Source organism: Myodes glareolus, chromosome 12, assembly GCF_982192425.1.
Source record: "Myodes glareolus chromosome 12, mMyoGla1.1, whole genome shotgun sequence".
In the NCBI taxonomy this organism is placed as follows: Eukaryota; Metazoa; Chordata; class Mammalia; order Rodentia; family Cricetidae; genus Myodes; species Myodes glareolus.
Window position 1 is genome coordinate 20,979,262 of NC_142037.1, and position 15,522 is coordinate 20,994,783.

General features: G+C 43.3%; 1 protein-coding gene and 1 non-coding gene across 2 annotated transcripts; one reads left to right on the forward strand and one right to left on the reverse strand.

Moving 5' to 3' along the window:
* Nucleotides 1–224: 224 nt before the first annotated feature.
* Nucleotides 225–301, forward strand: LOC148120204 (small nucleolar RNA SNORD55/SNORD39). The gene has a single exon (XR_015734663.1). It is a non-coding gene; the product is annotated as a small nucleolar RNA SNORD55/SNORD39 (small nucleolar RNA).
* Nucleotides 302–10,889: 10,588 nt separating this feature from the next.
* Nucleotides 10,890–15,139, reverse strand: LOC148120205 (granzyme C-like). Its single transcript, XM_087912098.1, has 5 exons — nt 14,982–15,139; nt 13,804–13,954; nt 13,217–13,352; nt 12,831–13,091; nt 10,890–11,141 (listed from the first exon to the last, which is right to left on the reverse strand). Exons 1-5 carry the CDS (start codon nt 15,034–15,036, stop codon nt 10,998–11,000), a joined length of 747 nt encoding a protein of 248 aa, XP_087768224.1. The 5' UTR covers nt 15,037–15,139; the 3' UTR covers nt 10,890–10,997.
* Nucleotides 15,140–15,522: the final 383 nt, after the last annotated feature.

Consider the following 15,522-nt stretch of genomic DNA (forward strand, 5'->3'; position numbering starts at 1 on the left):
GGTGCATGTACCCTGCCCTGCTAGAGAGGGGGAGCTCCTGGAAACAGAAAAATGAATCCCAAGGCTTTCTAAATTTACAGAGTACAATTTCTATTCAACCCAATGCCTTCTTATATTCTCTGCAAAATGCTGGGGACTTGATGAAGGTAGCCTAGAGAAATTAGGGACTCCCTAGTCCCATACACTTTCATTTCTGGAGGGCTAAGGGTGAAAAGGAATACCTGAGTGTAGGACACCTCGGTGGTGCTGTAGACTCCTGCTTGTGATGTAAGGAAGCCGACCTTAGAGAGATCAACCTGCCTCTGCTTCTCAAGTGCTGGGATTAAAGGCATGTGCCACCACCGCCTGGCCATCATTGACTCTTAGTGTGTTCTTTCAACCTCAGTCACTGTTTGGCCAACTCAACTCAAGAGTGTTCTTGGCTCTGACCTCTCAACCTCTGACCTCAAAGTTTCCCTGATAACAGACTTCCATTGTCACAGCCCTGCCCTCTAGGGAGCTCTCACAGGAGCAGCCACAAGTAGAGGATGGAACCTCCTGTTGGGGTCTCAGAAAGCATGGGCCAGCTGCTTCTCCTCACCTTCCCTTGCAGTGAGCAGCTGTCAGCACAAAGTCGTCTCACGCTAGGAAGCAGCCACAGAAAGACCTGTTCCCATCAGAATCCAGAAACTCGGTAAATGTCAAGTAGGGACAGGAGTGGGGTTTGACCTCATGTCCCCAGATGATCTTCTCTGAAAGAAGGACTTGAATTTGGGGTTTCTGAAAGCAGCAGATGAGGTCAGAAGTGAAGATCCAGGAAGAAGTGAGGGGTGAGATCTGCAGGTCCCCCAAGACTGTTGTAGACTGAATTCCTTGCACATTGAATAATCTTTGCTGAATCTTAAGCCTCAGGGGCCTTCTCAGAGAAGGAGTGGGTTGGACTTCTCCTCCAGTCCCTGCTTTACAAATACATAGAGGGACAACCTCTATCTTTATGAGGTTGTAGTCTGAGAATGACTTGCTTTGGTAATTACCTTGCTAGTCTCCCCAGCTCCACTAATGTCTTGATTTTCTAATCTTTTCCCCACAAATCTAATCTTTTTTCTACTATAGAATAGATTTTCTACAGTTATCCTATTTTAGGGGCCACACATCTTGAAATCTCATTAAAGCCTTTATGTCTGTATGGATAAATGACTTCTCCATAGCAAAAGGGCAGTTCAGACTCATGGGATCAGAGCCTGGGTGACATTGGGGGAGTGCGCATGTAAACATGGGAGTGGGGAGGCTAACCAAAACTAGACTGCACAGCCACTTGAGTGTGCAGCACAGGTATCTTTTCACCCTGGGCTCTTTCTTCAGAAGCCTGAGGGTGGAGGTTACTAAGTAATGCTAATGTTCTTGAGCTGGTGGCCTTACCCCATTGCAGGCTGTTTGGTAAAGCTCCCCTTGCTCTGGACTCAAATAAAGTGAATTACATACTTTTTAGTAACTTTGCCTTCTCTGCCACTACTCTTTTTAGAGATTATCCACTCTCCAGGAGAAAAAAAGAGCAGACAGAAGCTAGTGCCCACAAGTCTTCTGAGACATCTCCCTTCTTTTTTTAATCGTTTTTATTGAGCTACATATTTTTCTCTGCTCCCCTCCCTTCCTCCCCTTATTTTACACCCTCTCCTATGATCCCCACGCTCCCAATTTACTCAGAATATCTGAGACACCTCAGGTTTAAAAAGCTGAGGTGTTTAGAAATCTCCTAGTTCAGCACAGGACAGTTCCTGACTAGAGCTGAGCAGAGACTCCACAGAGGTATTATGGGATGGCACCTCTGGAACTGGGGTGTTCACTCATCTGCTCCAGCTCCAAGCAGCAGAAGAAAGGTCAGGAGAATCAGGAATGATGCCATCTTCTTAGGAGGCTGCTTGGGTTAGAGGAGGGCAGAGTGGACATAGCCTTGAAGGGATGATGGAGTTCAGTGCTCAGTGACCTCACAGACACATTAAACCTGAGCACCTCTGCTTCTGGTAGGCAACAATACTTAAGGACGTTTTCAGGTTTGGGTAAAAATGACAGTCACCGCATTGGCATGAGTAACTGTGATTAAAAAACAAGAAAGTAGAGGGTGTCAGGCTGTGGTTGAGAGGGGTCTAAGACCCCAGGAAGTTTACAATGTCGTCTGTCCTTTCTTATTTCTTACAATTTTATTTTACATTCTGGTAATATCTCTTTTGAGTTTTTTTGGTTTCTTTCTTTACATTTTCAATAAGACAGACAATCAATTTACCACGAAATAGTTATAGCACTACAAACACACAAAGCTATTCAGTATTTAGTGAGAGTTACTATGCAGAGCCAAACTTTGCTAGGTAGAGTTTCAGTACATCTTCCCATTAACCTCTGAGACCTCTGATCATACTGTGGAACCATCTGTTAGCATAGTCTGATGAATTAATCTTCACTCACTTTGACTCTCATAAACTGCTAGAATGTCGCAGAAAAAATCGAAAGATAGGTTTGTCCTATGGCCAATGATCATGGCCTACTGTCACACATAGTTAAGAACAATAAAAAATCAGAGATAACATGTATCAGTTACCTGTTTATTATGTATTGGTGTTTATCTCTAAGCAAGAACTTCAGAAGTAGTAAGATTAGATCAACACTGGCTTACCTGCTGAGGACTGCAGTGGTATTTTCTACAACATTGTCTACGACTTAGTGTACATAAACAAGGACCTTGAATGATTATTAGTGAGCAAGACTCAGGTGTGAGACAGAGGTCCAGCTCTTGAAAAGGCTGATATATAGTGAGCTGAGGAGCTGAGCTCACAGCACAGATGTTTACAGTTGTTTGAGATCAGCTCTGGGAGGTGAGACAGGCTAGCCTTGCCCTAAGAACAGTGGTGTGTGTGTGTGTGTGTGTGTGTGTGTGCGCGCGCGCGCGCACGCGCGCGCACGTTCATGCACACGCACGTGCACAGACACCCAGAGCAACCAGGGAATGTCCTCCTTTCATACTTGGTGTACATAGAGGCTTTCTTGTCTTAGTTGTGAACTGCAGTTCAGATATTAATTGGATCTAAATTACTCGTCTGGTCCATAGGTTGGAACTTTGTGACATTTCTGGGTCACAGTGAAGGGATAACTGTTTTGAGATACACATTACTATACAAGCTATAATGAAAATTGGTAATTCCTCCCTGAAAAGGAACCATATATAAATGATACATTATCTTCACATACAGATAGGCAGCAAAATCCTTACAGAATATAAATTGTTAATTATATGTTACCCATTTAGAGGTGATCTTTTAAAACCATGGATTAGGCTTAAATTTGGTGATATCTAATTTGAACACATATAAAAAATAGGATTTGTTTTGGTATATTTTTTTCTTAAAAGTAAGGAGAGCAGTAGTGGCACATGCCTTGAACCCCAGCACTCGGGGGACAGAGGCAGATATATGTCTAGAGTTAAAGGTAACCCTGGTCTACAGAGTGAGTTCCAGGACAGCTAAGGTTACACAGAGGAACGCTGTCTCAGAAAAGAAAAAGACAGAGCAAACAAACAAATATAGTGAATGAGAACAACATGAACATTGTGGGCTATTGTACAATTCTTTCAAAAAATAAATGAACTTGTTGGACACAACTGCCTTTATGGACAGAGCTACAATCTCAGTGAATTCCTAACATGGGCAGTGATATTTTATTTCTAATTTATCTGTTAGTGTGCTTAACACTTGGAATTATTGAAAAAATCAAAATATAATCATACCATCAGTCATTATCCCTCTAACTCCTCCCAGGTTACTCCATCCCATTCAGATTCAAGGCCTCTTAATCATTAGTTGTCATTCTCTCTCTTTCTCTCTCTCAACATACACAAAGATAAAATATATATATCCTGATTACAGAGTCAATTTATTATTGCTTAAATGCATATTTATTTTGACTCTGACCACTTGGGATTGGATAATCATTAGAGGGGCTCATCTTTGGGGAAGACTATTTCTTCCTCTCTCAGCACATTATAATTGCCTGTTGCTCTTCATCTTGGGATGTGGCCTCCTACCATTTTCCCAACCACTTTGGAACCTCAACTGGTGTTGTCATTGTTCAGGTCTTATTTGGGCAGTCACATTGCTGAGATTTCATAAGTGTAATTCCCTTTCATATCTAGAAGATATTTACATGAAGGATTTTAACTATTGATTATGTGTATGTGTCTGTGCTCAGATTTGGCATGTGCATGTGAGTACACACACCCTTGGAGGCCAGAGGAGTTGAGGTTACAAGTTTTATGAGACATTCAACTTGAGTGCTCAGAACTGAACTTGGGTCCTCTGCAAGAGCAGTCTCTACCATTAAGATGTCGGAGCCATCTCTCCAGGCCTGCATGCTCAGTTCCTGAGACCTGTGACTCACAAGTGTAGGTGCTATGAAAAGCTGATGGTGTGGATCCAGTGTGACTGTGAAAGGTGAATTCTCATCTGAGAAGGTCCTGTAAGAGGCTCATGTATGTATAGAAGGTCCTGTAAGAGGCCCATGAAGGTCGAGAAGAGACATGATGGAAATATTTTTATGTTGAATGAAGTATTGCAATTCTAGGCATTTCCAATTGAAAATTAGAAGGTAACATTGGCAGTTAACATATATGCTGATAAAAAATGGGATTGTGATTATATCAAAATAGTGATATTATTTCAGAAAATCATGATATCTGTTTTCAAATTCTCTCTCAATCATAATAGCAAGGCTATAACATTTTTCACAAAATCATATTCAGCAGGGTTGAAATGCATGTAATTTGAGCTTACCATTCAAACTTTACCTGTAGGACTTATGGTGTGGGAAACATGGTATTGAGAGATTGGATTCCTCATTAAAGATCAAATGAGCAGTAAAATGCACTAAAAGTTCAATCTGTAATTGAGTTTCATTCACAAGTTCTGGCATAAATATTGTTTACAACACCAAAAGTAACTTAATAATGTTTTTGTAATGTCTTTAGCTTGACCATCTTACCTCTAAATTGTAAATGATTTTACCATAGTTAGCATGAACACTTTTCAGGAAATCCCAGTACTGGAGATGATTTAATCCCTTGTCTCTTATGAAATTCAGAATTGATGATAATCTATATGATGTTACCCATTTTTTAATGATTTTTCATTAAATGTCCTTTGAGAAGTTACTTTTTCTTCTTTTTGACAATTTTATATATTGTATTCAATGTATTTTGTGCACTTTTGCTGAAGATCATCCCCCCTCAACTCCCAACATTTCCACTGAGAGAGACCTTCTTCTCTGTGCCTAACTTTTCTTGATGACCTCTGCCAGGACACATCATTAAACATGAGATTAGTGTGGTGATTGCACTGTCTTCTCTTAATTTTATGAGTTCTTCTATTCATATATTGATATAAATTTTCATTTTATTTATTTGTTTGTTCATTCATTCATTTATTTTTGAGACAGGGTTTCTCTGTGTAGCCATGGCAGTTATGGAACTTGCTCTGCACACCATGCTGCATTTGATCTCAGAGATCCAGCTGCCTCTGCTCCCCAGCACTGGGATTAAAGGCTTTCTCCACCACTGCCAGACTGGGTCTGTCTCTTTGAACTACCATCTCTGGCCAGCAACAGCAGCTGTGCTATTTGGGTTAATCATGGATGAAGAAATCAACTAATGTAGGAGGTCCTTCTTTCTATGTGCTGCCTGTATTGGTTAATGAATAAGGAAACTGCTTTGGCCTGATAGGCCAGAACTTAGGTAGGCAGAGAAGACAGAACTTAATTCTGGGTGGAAGAAAGAAGAATCAGAAAGAAGTCATGGATGTTCTGCCTGAGACAGAGGCCAGTTAGAATCTCCAGGAAGCCATTGCCATGTGGCGATACACAGATTAAAGTAGATATAACATATATAATATTAGTAAACTGATATGTAAGAGTTTGCCAATAAAAAGTTAAAACTAATGGCCTAGCAGTGTTTTAATTAATACAGTTTCTGTGTGGGTATTTCAGAGCTAAGCTAACTGGGAAACCAATGTGAAGCATGAACCCACAACGCTGGAATTAAGAGTCCCTTGCTCTACCAACTGAGCTAGCCAGGCAGCCAGGACAAACAAGCAGCCCCCTCCCTGCAACAAACCACTTCAATAAATTTTTGCACTGGCCCATGAAAATATATTTATTTAGTGGTTTTCAGTGTCAGTAAATAAGCCGTTTCTACAGTGTCATTGGCTCCATCATCAATACCTATAATCAAAATGGCAGGTTGGGTTTTATTCAGCATCAGCATTGTCATCAATCCCTAAAGGATAAGATTGAAAATTAGTGGTTCTGTGCTTCAAACTTCTTTGGACAGATTTTTTTTTCAGTTTCCTCAATTCACTTGATTATAATCTGGTAAGAACGAATTAGTTTAGAAATAAATATTCCTAACTAGTGTCAGATCTGAAACACTTTTTGTACACAACTCAGGAGACTCACTATTGACAAATAGTCTTCAGGGATTGTTTTGTTTTGTTCTTTTAAAAACAACCATATAACCACATGTCTAGCTTTTTTACCACAGAGCCTATCTAACTGGCTGTGCTGGCTACTTTTTGTCAACTCAACACAAACTAGAAACACCTGGGAAGAGAAGAACTCAGTTCAAGATTGTACCCATTAGATTAACTATGGGTATGTTTGTGGGGGTACTTTCTTGTTTGCTAATGGATTGAGTTGGGTCTGGCCTACTGTAGGTAGTGCCATCCATGGGCATATGGTCCTGGGTTAGAAAAGAAAGCAGCTGATCCAATAGGCAGCTTTCCTCTGAGGTTCCTGCCTCTGCTCCTGCTTGAGTTCCTGCCCTGACTTCCATCAGTGATGGAGTGCAGGTGGGACTTGTGAGCCAAATCAACCCTTTCCTGGCCAAGAACTCTCTTTGTTACAGTGTTTTATTACAGTAACAAAACATAACTAGAACAGGTGTAACTATCTTTTTTAATGTGTGGTGCTTGTGTGTACACATGTATGTCAGTATAAGTGTCCCCATGCCTGTATAAGTGCAGAGGAAGATGTCAGGATCCTCTACTGTTTTCTGTCTCACTCCTTTGAGATGGGGTCCCTCCCTGAATCTGGAACAGACTCTTTTATTGAGGCTGCTAGCAGCAAGCATCTGCAGTCTTCCTAACTCCGCACTGAGGATACAGGCCCATCAACCCCACTCAGCATCTGTTATGTGGGTTCAGATTCTCCTGCTTTTTTGGCTAGTGTTCTTACCCACTGAGCCACACCCTCAGCACCCTGAATTGAAACATAAGTGCTTTTGTTATTGAGAAAACGTCCTTTTCAGTTCCACTGCTCTGTCCTGGTGTCACCATCCTCAACAACTGCTATGTTAGGTAGCATGATTTGAATATAGTGCGTTTTCTGTTACCACCTTTGTGAACACTTGCAAATCCCCAAAGGCTGAATATAGCCTTGTAATTACCTGTAAAAAATAAGTGTCTACCCACTTTTAACTGAGAAATCATTTCTCTTTTTTTGAGTTGCATTATATTCTATCATGGTAAAGAAGTAATGCTGAAATTAAAAATAATAATAGATAAGGAACTATGCTTTTATAACAAATATTGAAAAGAAAACAGAAAGCAAGGCTTGGCAACTCCACGTCTCAACTGTGGATGCAGCTGAAAGTGACAGCTGAGTGTAAGAATGGTGGCTGGTGGTGGAGTGTGAGGCAAGACTGAGCTGTGTGTGTCTTAGTGATCCAAAAAGAATGCTTGCTTGTTTTCCAAATACCATTAAACACCCATTATCTGTAATGTAAATTAAAATATCATGGAAATTCTCTGTGTTTGAATAATTAAGTCACCAGGAACACATGAAACCATAATGGTGCCAGTTTGACTTTCTGCAGTTGGAACATGAAACACTGGCAGCATCACACTGAAGTCATGCATGTTTAACAGTAGCAAGAGCACACATATATTCATTTTGCACCACATTGGAATGAATATGTTGTCATCTACAAACTTCATACTAAAAACTCATACACTTTAATTGCAAACACATACACACAAGAAGGCATAGCAGAGACAGAGAGAGAGAGAGAGAGAGAGAGAGAGAGAGAGAGAGAGAGAGAGAGAGAATTGGTAATGGTGTGAGTAAAAGCCTGCCCCACCAATGGACTTGCTCCATCAAGACCATATTACCTAACATCCCCAAATAGCATCATCAAATCGGAACCAGGTGTTCAAATACATTAACCTAGGAGAGGACATCCTCACTGAAAACACCACAAAAACGTGGCATGGAAATCAAATAAATACAGAACAGAAACTACATTCTCTAAGTCCACAGAAAATGCGGCTGGGAGATGTATGGCGCTGGACAGGACAATGGAGGTATACCAGCATGTATTCCCAATCATGAACCAGGAGAACTTGTGTTCTAGTGTCTGCTCTTAAAGGATGTCTTAAAGTTTTCTGGACTGCAATAGCCTGGAAGAACAGCGAAGTGGCTCTTGATGAGTTGAAGCATTTCCTCTTCCAGGTACAGAACATCGCTAAGGATGTTAGGGGAGCAGAGTGAGCCCTGTACAAATGGTCGGGGCAGAGAGAAACGTCCAAGGAGCAGAGGAATCTGAAGCACTCTGGGTTTAGGCCTTTACTGCCTGAATCTACTCCAATATGTGCTCAAGGGAGCAAAGCAAGGAGGCTTTGAACTCCTTCACTATGCATCTGTGTGAGGAGCCCAGGCGGTTCTCTCCAGGGAGAGCCAGAGAATGGGCTCATCTCTTTGTGGGATGACGCCAAATTACTGATTGGAAAATAGATGACATTGAGGTCAATTCTTCAGGGAATCCCAGGCTAAGTTCAGCCTCACCCCAGTATGGTTCATACTGTTTGTCAGGTCAGTTACTTCCTATTCATAGAAAATTATTTTATATCCTCGCTAATGGATACACAATAATGGTTTTCAGAGTTATTTGTAGCCTTAGAACCATCTCCTCAAATAAATATGACTTCTAAATACATATATGACCATATGTTTTCAAACACAAGTTTCTTTGATTCTGCACTCTTCTTTGTTTTTGTTGTCTCTAAAGGAGCTGGGTCCTTAGTCTGTGTCCAGGGCAGGTTTTGATTTCCACCTCTCTATCAGAAACTGTGTGCCACCTATGTCTCTTCCTATATAAAACCTTGTCCTTGAAAGTTTCCTGATCCAAAGCAAGATTTTGCTTCCAATCCCAGAAGAACGTGGCAGGCTGTCTGTGTGGGACAGGGAACCACTAAGCTTAGCTGCCAGTCATGTTATCTGTTAAGTGCCTGACAGGACAGGACCCTGAGCCAAGGCTGCTTGGAGTTTTCTGTTTATTTAAGTTAATTCAAGAATTTTTTATTAGTTTATTTTGAGAGTCTCTCTCTCTACAGCTTGTCTGGCCTTGGAGTCATAGATCCTCCTGCCTCTGCCCCCCAAGTGCTGGATTAATACATGTGCAAAAATCCCTGGCAGCATGGACTCTTTTTTTAGCAATGTGCATCCAAAGTAGGGAGACTTTTATATAAACACACACACACACACATTCTGGCTGCAGTCTCATGCCCAGAATCCCAGGTAGTCTGAGGAACTATGGACGCAGCTGTAATCAAGAATGTGGAAATATCACAGGTTCTTCCCCACACCGTTTATTTCATTTTGTTTATTTCACGGCCTCCTGACTCACATTTAATTCTGTATCTGAATTATGTTTCTGAGCATGTGCATCTCTTAGGATTTAAATCAGCATACTGCCCCTGTTTCTGCCATCTTTAAAATAAACACAACGAGGCTGTCTTACTTGTGTTGTTCTCTACCTACTGCCCACTCCTGGGTGGAATGCCGATTTTCTGACTAGTTTCCCATAGAGGCTAACCACCTAAGACCATTTGCAAACCTCATACACCTCAGTGTTGACTGATGGAAAAGTAGAGACTTTTAGCTCTTTTGCCTTGGGGATGTCAAAGACTGACAGTGACCAAATGATAAGCAGGGCACCATAGCCTAGAAGCCGGCAATGATTGAGATGAACAAGCTCAGAGGAGTTCATGCTGCTGAGTGACCCCGCTGCTATGGATGCTGAGCACATGGGGAGGTTGGGGGTGTGAGTGAGCTGACTGTGAAGAGCTTCCCTAGGTCTAAGCATGTGGGAGCTGGGATGCAGGGTTTGGAGACAGACGCTGAGAGCCCTGGTCTCAATGGTCCTCTGCGGTGCCACTTCTAGTCTGGACCTTTGTCAGTCCCTCCCTGCTAGGTCATGATTTAGGCTGGTACCACAGGTCTGAGGTCCTAATGAAAGGAGCCAGATGTGGATTTGGGTGTCCTAGGTAGGGGGATAAGAGGTAGGGCATGTAAAGATTAGCATGGACTACTAAACATAGAAGTTGATAGAGTCTCAGAGCAGGCATAAAAGAGAAGGGGGTGGTGCTAAGAGGCTGGAGAAACTTGGCCCTGTTTCATAGAAGGAGGATGAAACTTGCTTTACATGAGAAAGAGGGGATACTGAAATTGCTGTCACCTTCATGGTGAAGCTGTGGAGCAAGAAAGTTCTGCCCAGGAAGGTCCATCTACAAGGCCTCAGCTCTGTCTCCCCCGTCTCCAGGAACAATGGTATTTCCCCTCTCATTTATTCCATATGACACAAAGGAGGAAAAAAAGTTCACACTGAGCCCCCAAAAAAGAGATATCCAAGCTTGGCTTTAGGCCTGTCGGAAGGGCAGGCACTGCACAGAGGGACAAGTAAAAAGGAGATGGTCACTAATGTTGCCTGAGCTTTGGGCAAGGTGTGTGCATGGTTGTGGAATGAGCAGAAAGCAGAAGGGTGCCATTGGCCTGCCTAGCACAGAGTTGGTCCCTGTGAAATGAAACCAGGCTTCTGATTCTTGCAAAGAGACCTTTATTGAGATGCTGGCTTTCATCCTAGGACAATCCTGGACTCAGCTTGAGGGAAGATGATGAGTCGGGGAGGGCTCTGGTTTGCTCTGTAGTTAGCTGCGTTTCATCATTTTCTTTATCCAGGGTAGGAAACTTGATACTTTGGTGAAGACTCTTGGAGCTGAGCCATTTTTAGACCCATAGGAGACGATACCTACAGCTGCCTTTTTATACAGCAGAGGCCCTCCAGAATCCCCCTGTGAATAGAGAGGAGTCATAGGGGACTAAGCTGATTTTGCAATGGCCCAACTTCCCACTGTAAAACATGATCTGTGTGCTCTGTGTGGGAGATCAGAAGGCTTGCCTGGGGCCCCTAGACTTCCCACTCTTTTGTACAAAGGGTTACTACTTTACCTCCCTCTTGAGCACAGACTTTACACTTTCTCTGCTACATCCACGGCTGTCTCGCCAGTGTAGCAGAAATGCTGACTAGGCAGGCAAATATTGCCAGAGGATCAGGATCCGCGCTCCACGGAGATTTGTCCTAGGCTGCCCCGTGGCAATCAGTTGTGGTGTAATGCCACCTGAGTCACCATTTGTACTGACTCGACCTGACTGTACTTGGTGCTATATGTCTGTCTTTTCCCTTGTTTGTGTGTTCTTTGTGATTCTTGCACATTGTTAACAGATCAGACTATTCCAGGCAGTTGCAGATACAAACAAGACTGTTGAGGACATTTTTGAATTCTACTCCACTATTAATTAAAACCTTAAAAAAGTAGCCAGTTCTGGGAATTGGCAGAATCATCATTAGGACAATTCCTTGATGTTGTGGAACAAAAGGAGTTAATTTTTCTAAGAAAAACCTTAGAAGCCTTAGGCATTTGCCTGAGAAATATGTACAGTTGTAAATAGAAGGCCTATGAAACCTTTCTTATGGGAAGAAAAAGACCTATCCTAAGCTGACAATATCTGAGCCTGAGAATTGAGAAGGGAGGAGAGTTGAGGTTAGTGATATAAAGTAAACTTCAGAGAGATTCAAGACTATGTATTAGAATTTTCCTAGCAGAAAGCTTTCCCAGGGAGATAGTAGTCTTTTTCTTTCTCAGCCAGGCACACATGGTCACTTAGCTCAAACCAACCAGCCACCTGCAAGCTGATAAAGATGGTCTAGCTCAAGGGCAGTAATCTCCACGAAGGCAAGAGGAGAGAGTTTGTTTTGCAAAGTGTGAGAGAGCAGAAGTCCTTGTACCCAAGTCAAAGCATCTTCAAAGATTCGTTTTGTAAACTGTTTTGTGCTGTTATTTTCTGTTCTATGATTTGATGATGTATGCCTTTGCCAAATTCTTTGATTGTAAAAAGAAAATATATAATCCTGCACTGAAGTAAGTAAATCGCAGCAGCATTTTCAAAAATACATTGAGAGTGGTCTGTCTGTCAATTCCTCCGCCGTATCCTGAAATCTTCAGTCCTTCGCCCTGATTCCCTCACGGTCTGAGTGGCTCCCCTGAGCCGGTTCGTAGCATTTTTCCAAGTCTGTGATCCATTTTCTATGAAGGTGTGTGGGACCCTCAGCTCCAAGCTATTGTTTTGAACTGTGGACAGATTGTAGGGCCTCATGTGAGCATGGAGGACAAGATCATTGACAAAAGTGGGTGCCTGATCTGAGAAGACCCCTGCTTGAGGTAATGAAGCAGGCAGAGCAAAGTTTTCTAAAGCCTGGGCCTGGGTGACAGGAGGACTCTGCAAATCCTCTTTTATACCAACTCTCTTCACCAGAGCTGACTCCTTGTCAGCTCTGAGACTCTAGTTAGTTACTGATTCCTGCTGTATCCAGGGAGAAAGATCACAGCCAGAGGGCAAAGGAGTTCCTGATGCTTGGTCTCTAAATCCCAATTTCCTTTCCTACTACCATGAAGCCCAGAGAGAAGGACAATCCAACTTACCTTAAAGGAAGCACGATTGATCTTTGGGTCCCCCACACAGATCTCAATGGTTTTGTTGTAATAGCCTTGAAAGCGGGATTCACACTCCTGGTCCTTCTGGACTGTTAGCTCTACTTCTTGTAATCCATTTGGGAATTTACCATCTGGGGCCATCTTTCCCCAACCTGCCACTGAGCACACGTCCCCTACCTTCACATGGACCTCAGAACTGGGCAGGCTGAGGGGCCTCACAGCTTTAGTCCTTAGGGCCTTCCTCTCCAGCTGTGGGAAGAAGGAAGAGTGTGGCTCATTGACTGCTGGGCTGAGACACCAGGATGGAAGAGAAGAAAGAATTGGGGTGAGAGCAGGAGGAACAATCCCTGGAGCACAATGGGGGATCTTCTCACCTTTAAGAGCATGATGTCATTTGTGATGGTTTCATTATTAAAGCCTGGGTGTGGGATGGCTTTTGCCACAGGGATGATCTGCTGGGTCTTCTCCTGGATCTTGATGTTGTGGGCTCCTAGAGTGACTTTCATTGAGCTGTAGAGAGCAGAGTGCAGATGAGAGATGTGGAGTGAGAGAGGACACAGTCCAGGAGCTGTAAGAGGCTGGGTGGGCAGGGTGGGGCTCTAGCTGAGGGGGCTGGGGAGACAGAAGGGCCTAAGAGTGTGACCTACTGCTTTGTCTTCTCAAGGACACTAAACTCCTGGAGGCTCCCTCTTACTTCTCCACAATTTTCCAAAGTTTGCATTGACTCTGAAAGTGCACTTTCAACCTCAGCTACTGCTGTAGTCTGACCAGTGTAGTTGCTTTCAACTCCACTGTGCTGCTGCCTCTGGACTCTCACCCTTTCACCTCAAAGATGCCCTGATGACAGACTTCCTTTGTCACAGCCCTGCCCTCTAGTGAGCTCTCAGAGGAGCAGCCACAAGTAGAGGATGGAACCTCCTGTTGGGGTCTCAGAAAGCTCGGGCCAGTTGTTCCTCCTCACCTTCCCCTGCAGTGAGCAGCTGTCAGCACAAAATTATCTCGCACCAGAAAGCCTCCACAGCAATTCTTCTTCCCCTTACCATCCAGATATTCAATAAATGCCATGTATGGATGGGAGTGAGGCTTAACCTCATGGCCCCCGATGATCTCCTCTGAAAGAAAAGACAGAATATGGGGTGTCTGAGAGCAGCAGATGAGGCCAGGAGGGTGAAGGCAATGGGATCTGCAGCTCCCCAAGACGTTGTAGACTGAATTCCTTACACATAGAATAATCTTTGCTGAATCCTAAGGCTCAGGGCCCATCTCTGAAAAGGGGTGGGTAGCACTTGTCCTCCAGGCCCTGCTTTATAAACACATGATGGGACAAGCTCTAAATTCATGAGGTTACACTGAGGGGGTACTTGCTGAATTGCTTTGGTCTTTTCTTTCTTATTGCGTCTCCCTGATCCTCTGATGTACTGATTGGTGTCATGTTTTTACCTTTTTCCTCAACCCCTATCAGGTAGCTCTTTTAAAATTCTATTCTGGTGCCCAACACATCTTGGGTTCTTAACAAATGCTTTTAGCTGCATGAATGAATGACTTCTAGTTAGCTGCAGGGCTAGTAGTTAAGATAGCATGGGATTCAGGGCCCTGGGCCCTTAGAGTTATGTGCTGGCATAGACAGGAATAGCTAAGAACATGCAGAAAGAAGTGGAGAGGTCAACCAAAACTGCAATTTTAGAGGAGGGTGCAATGCTGGCATTTGTCACCCTGGGTCTCTTTCTTCAGCAATTGAGTGAGGAGCTTGCTAAATAATGATAATATTCCTGAGCTAGTGGCCTTACTCCACTGCTGGCTGGTCATTAAAGCTGCCCTGGATCTGGGTTCAGGTAAGTAAATGATGTATTTTTTAGTAACTTTGCATTCTCTGCTACTTCTCCTTTTAGGGATGATCCACTATCCAGGTGGCAAAAACAGCAGGGAGAAGCTAGTGCCCACCATGTTCTCTGAGGACACCGCCCTTCTTCAGACCTTGCTGAGGATCTAGCCAGTCACAGATTTCCAGGTCTGGGTTACTCTGGGACCTGAGGTTCAGAAAGCTCTTGGTTCAGTGCAGGAAGTTCCTGACTAGAGCTGGGCAGAGACTCCACAGAGGTATTATGGGATGGCACCTCCGGAACAGGGGTGTTCACTCACCTGCACCAGCTCCAAATGGCAGAAGAAAGGTCAGGAGAATCAGGACTGCTGCCATCTTCCCAGGAAGGCTCTTGGGTTGGAGGAGGGCAGAGTGGACACAGCCCTTGAAGGATGAAGGAGGTGAGCGCTCCGTGACCTCGCAGGCCTTTTAAACTTGTGCACCTCTGCTCTGATTGGCTTAAGTAGCTAAGGCCATTTTCTGGGTTGGGTAAAAATGTCACTGTTACCACACTGACATGAGCTAAGTTGGGATAAAGACCAAGAGAGCAGAGGGTGTTGAGCCTGTGGTTAAGGGGCCCTGAGAACCCAGGAAGTCCAGTGTCTGTATTGAACCCAAAGAATGTACTTACTTTCTTACCTCTTATATTCTTTCGAATTCTGGTAAGAAATCTTTTGGGTTTTTTTTTTTGTTTGATTGCTTGTTTCTCTCTTTCTTTGCATTTTAAATAATACAGACAAGAAAGAAACAATTATTGGACAACAAATACACAGACTATGTTCTACAGTATTTTGTGAGGGTTGATATAGAGCCGTATTTGGC